General features: G+C 39.5%; 1 protein-coding gene across 3 annotated transcripts in view; it reads left to right on the plus strand.

Moving 5' to 3' along the window:
* Positions 1-12,872, plus strand: part of PIK3C2G (phosphatidylinositol-4-phosphate 3-kinase catalytic subunit type 2 gamma) — a 471,530-nt gene that overhangs the window by 352,015 nt on the left and 106,643 nt on the right. For all 3 annotated transcript variants that reach the window (XM_045288491.1, XM_045288490.1, XM_045288492.1), the window contains one exon: positions 6,215-6,324. In XM_045288491.1, the coding sequence (XP_045144426.1) occupies positions 6,215-6,324 (110 nt within the window). The remainder of the gene's footprint in view (positions 1-6,214; positions 6,325-12,872) is intronic.

Consider the following 12,872-nt stretch of genomic DNA (forward strand, 5'->3'; position numbering starts at 1 on the left):
CGATGTACAAATGCACTTTACACAATTGATGTGTGTATGGATTGGGATAACAGTTGTATGAGCCCCTAATAAAATGTTAAAAAAGAAAAAAAAATATGCCAAAAAATGTGGAGGACAGCCACCTCTAACCAATTGGAAGAGAGATGGTACAATAGAATGTGGGCATAGCCAAATACACATCAAATACCATAATATGAAAGACACATAAAATTTTGTTGAAAACAATTAAAACTGGTTGCCACTGTACATTGATAGAGAACTGTCTAAAACTCAAGCCAGATTTAGAAGAGACTGTGTTAGGGTAATAATATGCTTTGAAGATTCAATTCTTGGCTTTTAGGCTTTAAGCAAATTTGGCTCAGGAGGGCACTGATTGAAAGGAAGCAGGCAGTGTTAGCATTAACCCATTAGCATCGAGTCCAGTTCCTGCTCATAAAGACCACACAGACGCAGCAAGCCTGCTCCATCCAGTCCCTGAGGCTGCAGAGCTTTATGGAAACAGAGTGACGCGTCTTTCTCTCACACAGCTGCTGGTGATTTTGAACCACTACCTTTCATTTAGTGGCTGAGGCCTGTAGCCATTGGCGCCTCTCGGCTTCCCACAAAAAAATGAATTTGAGATCAGGATCAATGTAGATCAATGAAGCCAATAAATAAGCACGTGCATATCAATGATGTACTACTGCCTCAGTGTCTGCTAACTTCCATCTCAGATCAGTTCTCTCTCCGTGTATGTCCTATGGGATTCTGTAGCTCTAATAAAAGGATCCGTGACCTCAAAATGTTTCAGGCACATTATTTTTGGATATGGCTCCTCATCAAATGCAGACCATGTTTAAGTGTGTTGTGTATCATTTATTTATTTATTTGCCCATGTTGGTATTCTATATTTCCCTCCATTCTCTCTCAAAGTGGTTCTGGCTGTGTTGGTCACTAAGTAAAACAGAATTCCATTTACTTCCCCGTGGCCTAGTTACAACTTGAGAAATACTTGATATGGTCGTAAATTCTATTTCCCAGAATGGCCAGTACCCAAGATTATAAACCACAGCTTTTCGTGGGTCTACTATGGAGTTAATGGTGCATCCCTGGGAGAGAGCAGTGTGTCCCAGATATACCCATAGTGCTTTTTATTTGCTCCTGGGAAAAGTGGGTAAAAAATAATCCATGAAATTTCTGTCTTGCTTAAGAGCAAAACATCTGTAGGAGGCCCAAGAGTGTTGCTGGCTGAGTTCACTAACATAAAAGCCTGTATTTCGTCAGCTTTTCTCTCATTAAAAAATCAATATCAACTATTATGGAAGCTTTCCAAAGAACATAGGGACCATTCACCCAGTTTAAAATGTTTATCACACCCATTATTACATCAGATATTTCCCAGCAGAAAGCTTTCAAACTTTGCTTTGTGGCAGGGAAGAGTGTCTGCTTACCTAAGCTTCACTGTTAAATAGATTTGAACTTGTAAGAGAACAGAAGGAGCCAACTCTTTGGAAATGTGCCTATCTTTTATAAAAGTGATTTACGTGTTTATTAGTGCTACTGTTATTATCATGGTCACTTGTCCCCTACTTATCCTTCCAGTAAAAGTTCCTACAGATGTAATTTAGACGAGGAGGGACTCAAAGCACACTGGTGTGGGACAGAGAGCAATAGGCATGGGTAAAGTGGACTCAGTTATGAAGCAATCTTTACTTTATGGTGTGAAGAGTTACAACATTCAAAGCCGCCTTTCCAAGGAATGGTGCATATCAACAAGGGGGAATCTAGCACTAGTTACCTTTAGTCAGCCCCATGACAGGGAAAGAGCTTGCATTCATTTAGTTTAAACTAGCCCAAACTTGTCAGCTAGTGTGTATTGGGGTGTGTGTGTGTGTGTGTGTGTGTGTGTGTGTGTGTGTGTGCTTACCTGTGTGTCTATATGGACAAGTGAAGGAATATAGGGTCCCGTTCCCAAGGAACTGTTTGGCAGAGTCAACTTTTGATACATGAGTAGTGCAGATTGATTGTGATCACTGTAGGTTTCTAATGCCTACTAGGATCCGGTGCGGACTCGTTCATCAATTCATCCATCCAGACATTATTTCACAGACATTAAGTTCCAATTGTTTACATACACCACGTAAGGCAACACAGAAAGACAATTCAACGTTGAATAAAAGCCCAGTTCCTATTCCAAGATAACTTAAAATCTATTGGGACAAACATATAAGAACAAAATACAGTAAAAGCTGGAAAGCAGTAAGGACTCAACTGAGTTATGTTCGACATGATCTCAGTACAAAGCTAACAGCGATTCAATAATACTGAGAGGTTAAGTGATGCTTCAAGGAACAAGAATGTTTGAGCTGAATCTTGAGAAAATATTGTAGTCTACATGGAGGGAGAAAAAAAGCCCTCTGCATCCTTGGCAAAGAAAAAGCATACAAGTCTGTATTAGAATACAAGCATGACTGGTTTTGGAACTGGAAAAGTTCAGATGGACCCACTTTGCTATACAATTGAAGATTGATGTAGATGATAAGGTAAAAATTGTAAGTCACCCTTAGACTAGAAAAGCATTTGTGTCCAGAAGGAGGGATTTTGTCTTTGATAGCAGTTCATTTATTTATGATGTGGAAGGTAACTCAGAGGTTAGATCATTGAAACATAGGCAAATGAAGATGACAAGTGGAAATAGGACAATGACAACTGTGCTGAAAAGGGAGGATGAAACACAAAATTGATGAGGTAGTTTACATAGAATTAAATGATCCACAGTTGATCATCAGAAATTAAAGTAGATAAAAATTCGCTAGTTGGACAATGGTGGTAGTTTAAATGAAGATATGAAGTAGTAAAAGGGAGAGAGTGTTGTGGGGAGAAGGTCTTTTGCTCAAATTTGGATTATATGGATTTGAATTAGTAACGGGTCATCCACAAGGAGAGACACTTGATAATCCTCTAGGAATAATGGATCCATTCCCATGTTTCCTTACCATTTATATGCCCATGAGTCCTACATCTAAAGTCCTGATTTTTAGACACTGACCACCCTTCTTAATCTATCTAATCAATCACTACATTTTCTCACCACCAATCCCTGCATATGTTTAAAATCCAACCACTTATCTCCATTCTTAACCACTGTCCAATTCCATATTCTCATCTGGTTCCACTCTAACCCATGTCCTACACATGATTATCATTTTTAAACTGCAACTTCATTCATTTACTTCTACATCAAAGTGCTTTCAGAGATTTCCACTACCCTTACAATAAGGCTCACTGTCCTTTCTGCCGCTAAAACACCCTAAGCTGATAGCAGTATTGCCTGCCCCGTGTTCCAGAGAGCCCTCCTGGAGTCGCTTTTGTAAATAACATTGCTTCTGTACATTTATATTCCCTGGTCTGTTGATCTGGGCAGTGACAATAGGATAGAAGAGCAATTTCAAATCCATTTCCCCCTTAATTGGAGTTTACCATGCCAATAACAGCTTTACCAATCCGCCATAGCCATATTCTCATTTTTTCCTTGATTTTTAGGATTATTGGCCTTGGTCCTAATTTCACAGAGCATGAGATCACTATAAGTAGAAACAGACTCAATGACACATAATAACAACACCCCAAATCAGGAAATCATTTACCATCTTAGTCATAGAGCTACTAATGACCGTCTTCCTTCTCTTTCCTTGTCAAAGTTTATATTTATTTTAGATCTACTGTTGCTAAAATGGTGTCTATATCTAAAGAGAATGCTATCTCTTCTTCTCACATTTTAATACAAAGTAACTTCCTGGAGAAGAGAACACTTGAGCTTTGTATAACTTCATCTCTAATCTCATGATCACTCTGATGACTTTATTAAATACAATCACCCCTTAACTAGGAACGTTGTGTTGTATCTAGTATGAGTAACAGTCACCGAAATAATCATGATTAAGAATCAGAAGCATGATTTTTATTCTCTTTTTTTACAAACTACTTAATCTGAACACTTCACTTATGGCTTTCTGTGGATTTTTACTATTAAAATAGCTATTGCTACCTACTTGTCATATAATAATCTATAATGTGTACAGCTCCTTCTCATTCCTTAGGCATTGAGTCTCTCAGACCATATTGAGTACTTTTATATCTAAAAATAAAAAATGGAGAATCAAGGAAGCTTATCTAAGATTACTGGTAGTAAATGGTAGGTGCAGTCATTGTCTTTACAAAAGAAAAATCATAACTCCTAGCCATGGAATTAATTGTAACTGATGGCAACCTCACATGTGTCAGAATGAAATCCAATTCTACAGGGTTTTCAAAGATTGTCATCTTAGGCAGGTAGTTTGCCAAGCCTTTCTTATGTAGTGTCTCTGATGGATTCAAACTGACACGCTTTCTTTTCGTTATGGTTGTTGTCGTTGTTGGGTTCCAGAGTCAGTTCCAACCCACAATGACCTTAGGCACAGCAGAATGGTCCTGGGCCATCTTCACAATCGTTCCTGTGCCCGAGCCCTTTTATTGCAGTCACCGTATCAGTCCATCTCATTGAAGGCCTTTGTCTTTTTTGGTGCCTCTCCACTTTACCACGTGAGGTAGTTAATTGTGCTAACCTGGATGATAATCACATGGGTTAATTGAAGGGTGGAGGGATAAATGGCTCGGTGAGCTTCACCTTTTGAGTTCTCGGGTCCCTTGCTCTCTGATGGTCCGACCAGGGTGCCTTAGCCAGTTCCCTACTTCAGCTGGCAAGGCTCACTTCCTGCAAGACATCCCCGAGGAGAAGCCTCATGGACCTACCCCGATGCAACTCTGTATGATGGAGCAGCCTCGTAGAGACCCCTGCCAGCACTGAGATGCTTACACGTTCACTGATTCGGCCTTCCTCCTGCAGTCGGCATCATTGCATGTTTTGTGAGATGGAGGAGGACTTTGTGGATTTTTGTCAGACATATGGACAAATGTTGGACATGTGGGCTTGGACAGCACTAGGTTGGGATGTTTTCTTGATGTGCACTTAACCTTTATATAAAACTCTCTCTTATACTTATGAGTTTCTATGGATTTGTTTCTCTAATTACCCAGACTAACACACCAAGCACGATGTCCTTCTCTAGGGGCTGGTCTCTCCTGATAGATCCAAAGTCTGTAAGAAGAAGTCTTGCCACCCTTGTCTCTAAGGGAGCACTCTGGCTATATTTCTTCCAAGATCAGTTTATTCTTTTAGCAGTCCATGGTACTTTCAGTATTCTTCTCCAGCTCTGTAATTAAAATGCATCAATTCTCCATCGTTCTTTTTACTCAATATCCAACTTTCACCTGCCCATGAGGCAGTGGAAAATACCATGGCTTGGTTCCAGTGTATCTTAGTCCTCAAAGTAACGTCCTTGCTTTTCAATACTCTAATAAGGTCTCATGCAGCAAATTTACCTAATGCAATGTATCCTTTGATCTCTGGACTGCTTCTATGAGAACTCAGTGTGGATCCATATAAGATGAAATACTTGCCAGCTTCAAACTTTCCTCCATCTATCACAATGTTACCTATTGGACCAGTTGTAAGGATTTGGGTCCTTACATTGAGTCATAGTCATGCTGAAGGCCGAAGTCCTTCAATTAGTAGTTGAGCTCAAAACATGTGTTACCCATGAACTGGTTCAGTCGATTCCAATGCATAGAATCTATATAAGATAGAGTCGAATTTTGTAGAGGATTTCCAAGGTTGTGAGTCTTTACGGAAGTAGTTTACCACATATTTCCCACTTAGACTGGCCAGTGGGTTCAAACAGACTTTGTGGGTTAGTAGCAAGGGGCTTGACTATTGTGCCATTCCCAGGATTCCTTAGAAACGACTACAGCACTTATTATTTCTACTTTGTCATTTTAAATATGCCTCATATAAATTAGACAAGATGAGGATATTATTATTGTCATTTTCACTTTACTGGTTTATGGGGATCAAACTGAATAATTAATCTGAGAGCACTTTGAAAACTATAGTATTATGCATTTTTACAATCATTATTGTTTCTTTCTACTACTAAATAAAGCCAAATTGATTGCCACCCTGTCAATTCTCACTCATAGCAATCCTATATATGAGAGGCTAAGACACATGAAGTTATATTCATTTATGGGTAGACACTTAAAGTACTTGCAGGGTAAATTTATGTTAATATAGCTCTCTCACTAGAGATATTTTATTTTCAATGATTCTGTTATTCTTTGCTTTTGTTTTGTTAAGATGTTATATGCAGGATTGCCTGAGCTAAACGGAATCCAAGACCTAAAATATGTGTATGATAACCTTCGCCCACAAGACACAGACCTCGAAGCAACCAGTTATTTTACCAAGTAAGATGAACTGTGGTTGTATGAGAGTGTGTGTGTCTAACATAGGCCGACACTTATTTTGTTTTAGAGATGATTTCAGGGTGACTGGTAATTGGTATGAAACCAGAACTAGCTTGTATCTCTACTTCCTAAGGGGCAATAGGAAGCAATGTGAACGTCTATCAGAAGGTCTTGTCAATGTTGCCATAGAATGCTGTTGTTTGTTAACCAATCTCTTCATCTAATAGATTGTTCAGTATGAGGTCACTGAAAAGAGCAAGGGCTGAAATAAATAAATTGGATGCTCTATTTGAACTATGCCAGAAAATGGTTTGGAAAATAGGATTTATGATGAGATAGGGACGTAGAACTTTTATCTCTAAAACAGTACAAATATTGGAATTTTTGGTCAAAGATCTATGACTACCTTCAGTTTTTAATCTTTTTTTTTAATTAAGCAACTCTGAGAAAAAACTAGTAAACATCAAGGTAAGAATCTGGGAAGAATACAGTGATTTTTAACAAAACTTTAAATCATTGTTCAGATAATTTTGAACTTTCTTGTTTAAATTTCAGTGCAGTATATTTTAGGTGGAAAATTGATAGTAGCCATATTTTCTATTCTAGGAAATAATTTTTGTAGAACAATACAATATTCCTTATCTCTTGTAATATTTTTCTTACTAATGGGTCTGATTAAACAACAAGTAGGGGCCCTACTAAAAACATTACTCCCCGCTCCCCTTTTACTTTCCTGAGGAACCTACACACCACGGAGCAAGAAGCAGTTGTATAAACAGAACGAGGGCATGCTTCGGGGTTTAAAATCAGGAAAGGGGTGCAGCAGGGTTGCAGCCTCTCACCGTACTTACTCAATCTGTACGCTGAGAAGTCAGCTTATCTGATGAAGAACGTGGCATAAGGATTGGAGGAAGACTTATTAACAACCTGCAATATGCAGATGACACAACCTTGCCTGCTAAAAGTGTGGAGACTTTAAAGCACTTGCTGATGAAGATCAAGGATTGCAGCTTTTAGTGTGTATTGCAACCTGACGTGAAGAAGACCAAAATCCTCACAACTGGACCAATAGGTAACATCATGATCAAGGGAGAAAAGTTTGAAGTTGTCAAGAATCTCATCTTGCTTGGATTTACAGTCACTGTTCATGGAAGCAGCACGAACAGGAAGAGATCAAACAACACATTGCTTTGGGGAAATCTGCGCATAAGACTTTTTTAAAGAGTTGAAAAGCAAGGATGTTATTAGGATGTTATTTCGAGGACAAAGGTGCTTGTAACCCAAGCCATAATATTTGTAATTACCTTGTATGCATGTGATTGTGATATTGAATAAAGAAGACCAAATAAAAATAGATACATTTGAACTACAGTTTTAGAGAAGAATATTGAAAGTACGGTGGACTTCTAAAGAACAAACAAGACTGTCTTGAAATAAGTACAGCAAAAATGCTTCTTAGAGCAGCGGTTCTCAAACTGTGAGTAGCGACCCCTTTGGGGGTCGAATGACCCATTCACAGGAGTCGCCAAACACCTTTGGAAAACACATTACAATTTACATTATGATTCATAACAGCAGCAAGATGACAGTTATGAAGTATCAATGAAATAATTTTATGATTAGGGGTCACCACAACATGAGGAACTGAATTAAGGGGTTCTGACAAGGACGGTGCTGGGTGACATCATCTCATGTACCTTGGACATGTTCTCAGGAGAGATCAGTGCTTGGTGAAGGACATTATGCTTGGGAATGTGGAAGGGCAACAAAGGAGAGGAAGGTCGCAAGGAACTGGACGGACAATGGCAGCACCATGGGGTCCACATAGCAACAACTAGGAGGATGGCGCTAGCCCAGCGGTGTTCCGTTCTGGTGTGCATAGGATTGCTGTGAGTCAGAACCGATCAGACCGTACCTAACAACAGTTTGTTTCTGAGATTCTATTGTCATAGATTCAATAGTGGAGTCTGGCACGTTAGTCGTTAGTTTAGTTTTGCTTTGTTTTCAGTCTTAACAAATGTCCTTCTTTCGTATAGGGACGACACAAGGAAGTGTTAGGTTATATTCACTGATATAAATATGAGATTGCTGTTTATTACCAAAAAATAGAAGATATTAGTTTGAAGCTGACTGGGGTCAATAATGATGACCTGGAAGTGTTTTAAGGATCAAGAACTCGCAGGTTACTTCAACTAATCAGGCAAGGAGACTTCCATGGAAAAGAAAAGAAAGAATGGAAGGTCTAAGAAGTTCGCCTGGGTTGAGTGGAAGTACATTGTGCAGGGAGTCTGGAAGGGCCTTTGGAGTCCAAGGCAGCTCTGGTACCTCATCTGCAGGAATCTGCAACACTGCAGGTCCAATGGGCTCTCTCTAAACTTGATGGGTCACATGGTACTAAAAGTAGATCCCTTCAGACATCTATTTTTTTAGCACATGCGTCTCAGCGGTATGTCTATTTGTAAAATGGGCTGCAACTTATTAGTCAGTGATTGGTATACAAAAGGACAAGAAAATGTGGAGTAAGGAAAAGTGAAGTTGTGCTGTAGAAAGTATGTTTGGTATGGTCCATTACTTGGATAAAACAATAGTATTGTCACTTACCACAAGTCCCCTCGACCACTTAAAAATAGTAAATCTCTAAATTTGTGTGGTTGAAAAAGCTCCTTTATGCCCTGTTCATAGAAAAAGTGCAAATAGGCTCTTCTTCTCTCCCACAGTCCCATTTCTCTCATCCATGGACTTCTGACATACCCAAATCTGCAGAGCAGAGTCATAGATGAGCTTGCCTAGTGGGACTCCCCTCCGCTTGCCATTCCAGAGCAAATGAACTAATGTTGTGAGGAGGCGATCTGAAGCCAGTAACCTCCAGGCAGTGTGATGGGCCTCATTATGACCTGCTTATTACCGCCAGGGTGATCTTCCTGCTTGCAGATGTTACATTACATAGTACCCTGACTCTCTACTGCAAAGTTAGAAGTCATCTAGTCCTCTAAACCAGAAAACAGACTTTCTCTGTTGTCTGAAAGAAATTTTCTTGACTTGACATTTCCTACTCTTTACATTCTGAGAATGTTTAGTCTCATTGTCTTCATAAACGTTTATTCCCTACCACCCCTCTACTCCCCATTATTCTAAAATGCATGCTTTTCTGGGAAGAACATTATTTCAGGGAAACTGCTCATTCATTCCCATTTTGCCTATTCAACTCAAGTTTCCAACTTTGCCTGATGTACTTCTGTGGAATCATAAAATTCTACAATCAAGAAAAGATTGTATCTAACCTGCCATGTCTACCCATCCCTCGAATCCTTAGAAAACATCCTCCATGAAACTTCTTACTAATCCAGGATTTACTGAACTTTTTTCTTCTATAATTCTATAGAACACATAACCTTTTAATATTAAATTAGTTTATTTATTTAATTATATATTGCCTTTTATAATAATTTAATTAGTTTAATGGTTGGATATATGAAGAAACTTTCCCAGGTAAAATAAGGAATACAAGGTATAGATGAGGGTAAGTCAAAAAAGGATTGCTACTAAATCATAGAGATATTTATTAAAAAAAAGTATCAAAAAATGAAGCTTTTGCTTCTCAATATATCCTCCACTTAGGTCTATACACTTCTTAAGGAATTGTTTCCATATCTCTACCTCTTCTCTAAAGAATTCTGAACTTTCCAATTCATACCACGTCAAAATGGCAGTTTTGGAAACCTCGAATCATGTTCTTTTAAAATGCTATTTGAGTTTTAAGAAACAAAAAAGAAGTGTGAAAACTCAAGATCAGAGCTCTAGGGTAGATGAGGTAAAATTTTATAGGAAAGCTGTATTTTTTCCATCCTTGAAGCATGAGCAGGTGCACGGTTGTAATAGAAAAAAATCCTTGGTACAATCTTCAGGCCCTTTCCTCACAAATGTGCAATGAAACTGTGTGATAATTTTGTGTCCTTTGATTAAAAAAAAAGTCTATCAAGACTGTCCCTTTGAAGTTTCCCAAAGCAGTCACCATAACCTACTGGGACTTGACTCAAATTGGCCTACCAGAACCACTTGGAAGTCATTCTTTGGACTGAACCATTTTTTTGACGGAATCTTAAGGAGACTGAGGCAAGTACAGTACTGAGAGAATCTGTCTGCAGCTCTCCACTGATGATCCACATGCTTAAACATGTTTTATTTGAAATAACCCATGCATGTATGAACTGGACCCTCATAACCAGGCTTTCATATTTAGTTTCACATTCCCATTACCCCACTTCTTGGTCCTGGATGGCATTGTTATGTTCTCTTCCACTGGCCAAAAGGTCGGTGATTCCTATCTAAATGCCCAGAGATACCTCAGAAGACAGGCCAATGGTCTGTTCCCAAAAGATCACAGGCCTGAAAACCCTGTACAGCAGGGGTTCCACTTTGTACTCGTGTCCTCACCATGAGTCATGATCACTCCAGCAGCAAGCAGCACTAACAACTCCACTTCTAGAATGTATCTGAAAGTTTAATTAGCTGAAAATACAAGTTACATATAATTTAAATATCAATCATTCAGTATAAAACAACATAGAACACTAGCTTCTATTAATAGTGCCTGTTATGTGACAGAGCCTTCCTAAGGCCGCGACCCTTTAATACAGTTCTTCATGTGGTGGTGACCCCCCCCCCAGCCACAAAATTGTTTTCGTTGCTACCTCATAACTGATATTTTGCTGCTCTTATCAATCAGGCGACCCCTGTGAAAGGGTTGTTAGACTCCCAAAGGGGTCACAACCCACAGATTGAGAACCACCGGTCTAGGTTGTACAATTGATTCATGCCCTCAGCTGCTAGCCAAAAGTTTGGAGGGTTAAGCTCACCCAGAGGAACCACAGTAGAAAGGCCTGGCAATCAACTTCTTTAAAAAATCAACCTGTACAAATGTGCTTGAGACAACAGATGGATGTACGGATTGTGATAAGAGCTGTAAAATTATGTAAGTCAAAAAAATATCAACCAGTGAAATGGCTCACAGTTCTACTCTAACACACATGGGGTCCACAAGTTGGAATTAACTCATGGCAACCAGGCTTTGGTTTTATATATATATGCCAGGTCCCTGTTCCAAGTATTTTTTTATATAGTGATTTATTTAATCCCCATGGTAGTAGCGTGGGTTACCGTTTGGCTGACAATCACTAGGTCAGTCATTCAAATCCACCAGCAGTTCCATGGGAGAAAAATGAGGCTTTCTGCATCCAAACAGATGTTGAGTTTCAGAAACCCACATGGGCCGTTCTCTTCAGTCACTGAGTCAGAATTATGTAACATGTCAGCATTGAGTTTAGTTGTTTTAGGTTAAGAAATGAGGCCCTGGAGAAGTTATGCAATTTATCAAAGAACACAGCCAGGAAGAGGAAGGGCGGGCCATTCATGCTCCCAAGTACAAGGTCTTCATTACTGCCCTGTATGCTCAAAATTACCTCCTCCAAACTCACGTCCTTGTGCATTGCTTCCCATCTGACCATAGTATTCTCAAGGTCCCCCCAAGCCACATTAGCTGTAGTTTGAACAAGACACATTAGCTGTAGTTTGAACAAGCCACATTGCTCCCCTTCGTCCAGTAGTATTTCTGAATATCTCAAGCTTTTTCAGAGAATGAAGGGCCCTGGTGGCATAGTAGGTGGGTTACACTTTCGTGTGCTAACCAAAAACGGCAGTTCAAAACAGTCAGAGGCCCTGCAAGAGAAAGATGAGGCTTTTCTACTCCCATGTAGAGTTGACCTTCCAAACCCACAGGGGCAATACTCCTCCCAAGGCAGCATCGACTAGATGGCAATGAGGATTTCTTCTTCCTTTTGAGTCTGTAGGGAACAGATCCATCTTCTACCAGTACTATTCCAGGACTCCATGTCAGCTCCAAGGTCCCCTGGCGCTTGGTTCAGGATAGGGTATAAACGCTACCTGCAGCACGCCGATGGAATCATTTGACTAGTGCTTCCCTCCCTTCTTCCCCAGTTTGGCCAGTCTCCAAATGCCCAAGCCTCTCAATTAGTTTTCCCCCAGAGAAATTTCCCACGAGACTTGCTTTCTCCAACCTCTCAGAGCCTTTCTCAGTGCCATTTTATCCAAAAGTCTCAATTATGTATATTTCTTTTTTGATGTGATTTAATATGTAGTTAGCTTGTCTTTTCAATGCTTTTCTAAATTCCTTGGTCAGTTGGCATTTATCAAGCTTCACGAACCTTTCTAGCACACATATATATACCTGGCACTGAGAAGAACCTGGAATAAATACTCAATAGATCATGCCAGGGATGGCCTACAAGTTAATTCTTAAAAGTTTCTCTGGTGTTCTAAATTTCTTAAATCAAGTATACAATATTATTTTTTGGTATTTATACAAACGAATAGAGTGAATTTATCAAAGTATCCCAGGTTAATTTAATGCCCATCTGTAGACAACTGGACATACCTTGCAGAGGGGTAGTGGGGAGGAGATGAGTCACTTAGGGTTCAGTATAGCAATAATGAAACTCACAACCTTCCTCCAGTTCTTAAATGCTTCTTCC

The sequence above is a fragment of the Echinops telfairi genome, unplaced genomic scaffold (genome assembly GCF_000313985.2).
Source record: "Echinops telfairi isolate 266 unplaced genomic scaffold, ASM31398v2 ScPeMD7_21;HRSCAF=78, whole genome shotgun sequence".
Classification (NCBI taxonomy): Eukaryota; Metazoa; Chordata; class Mammalia; order Afrosoricida; family Tenrecidae; genus Echinops; species Echinops telfairi.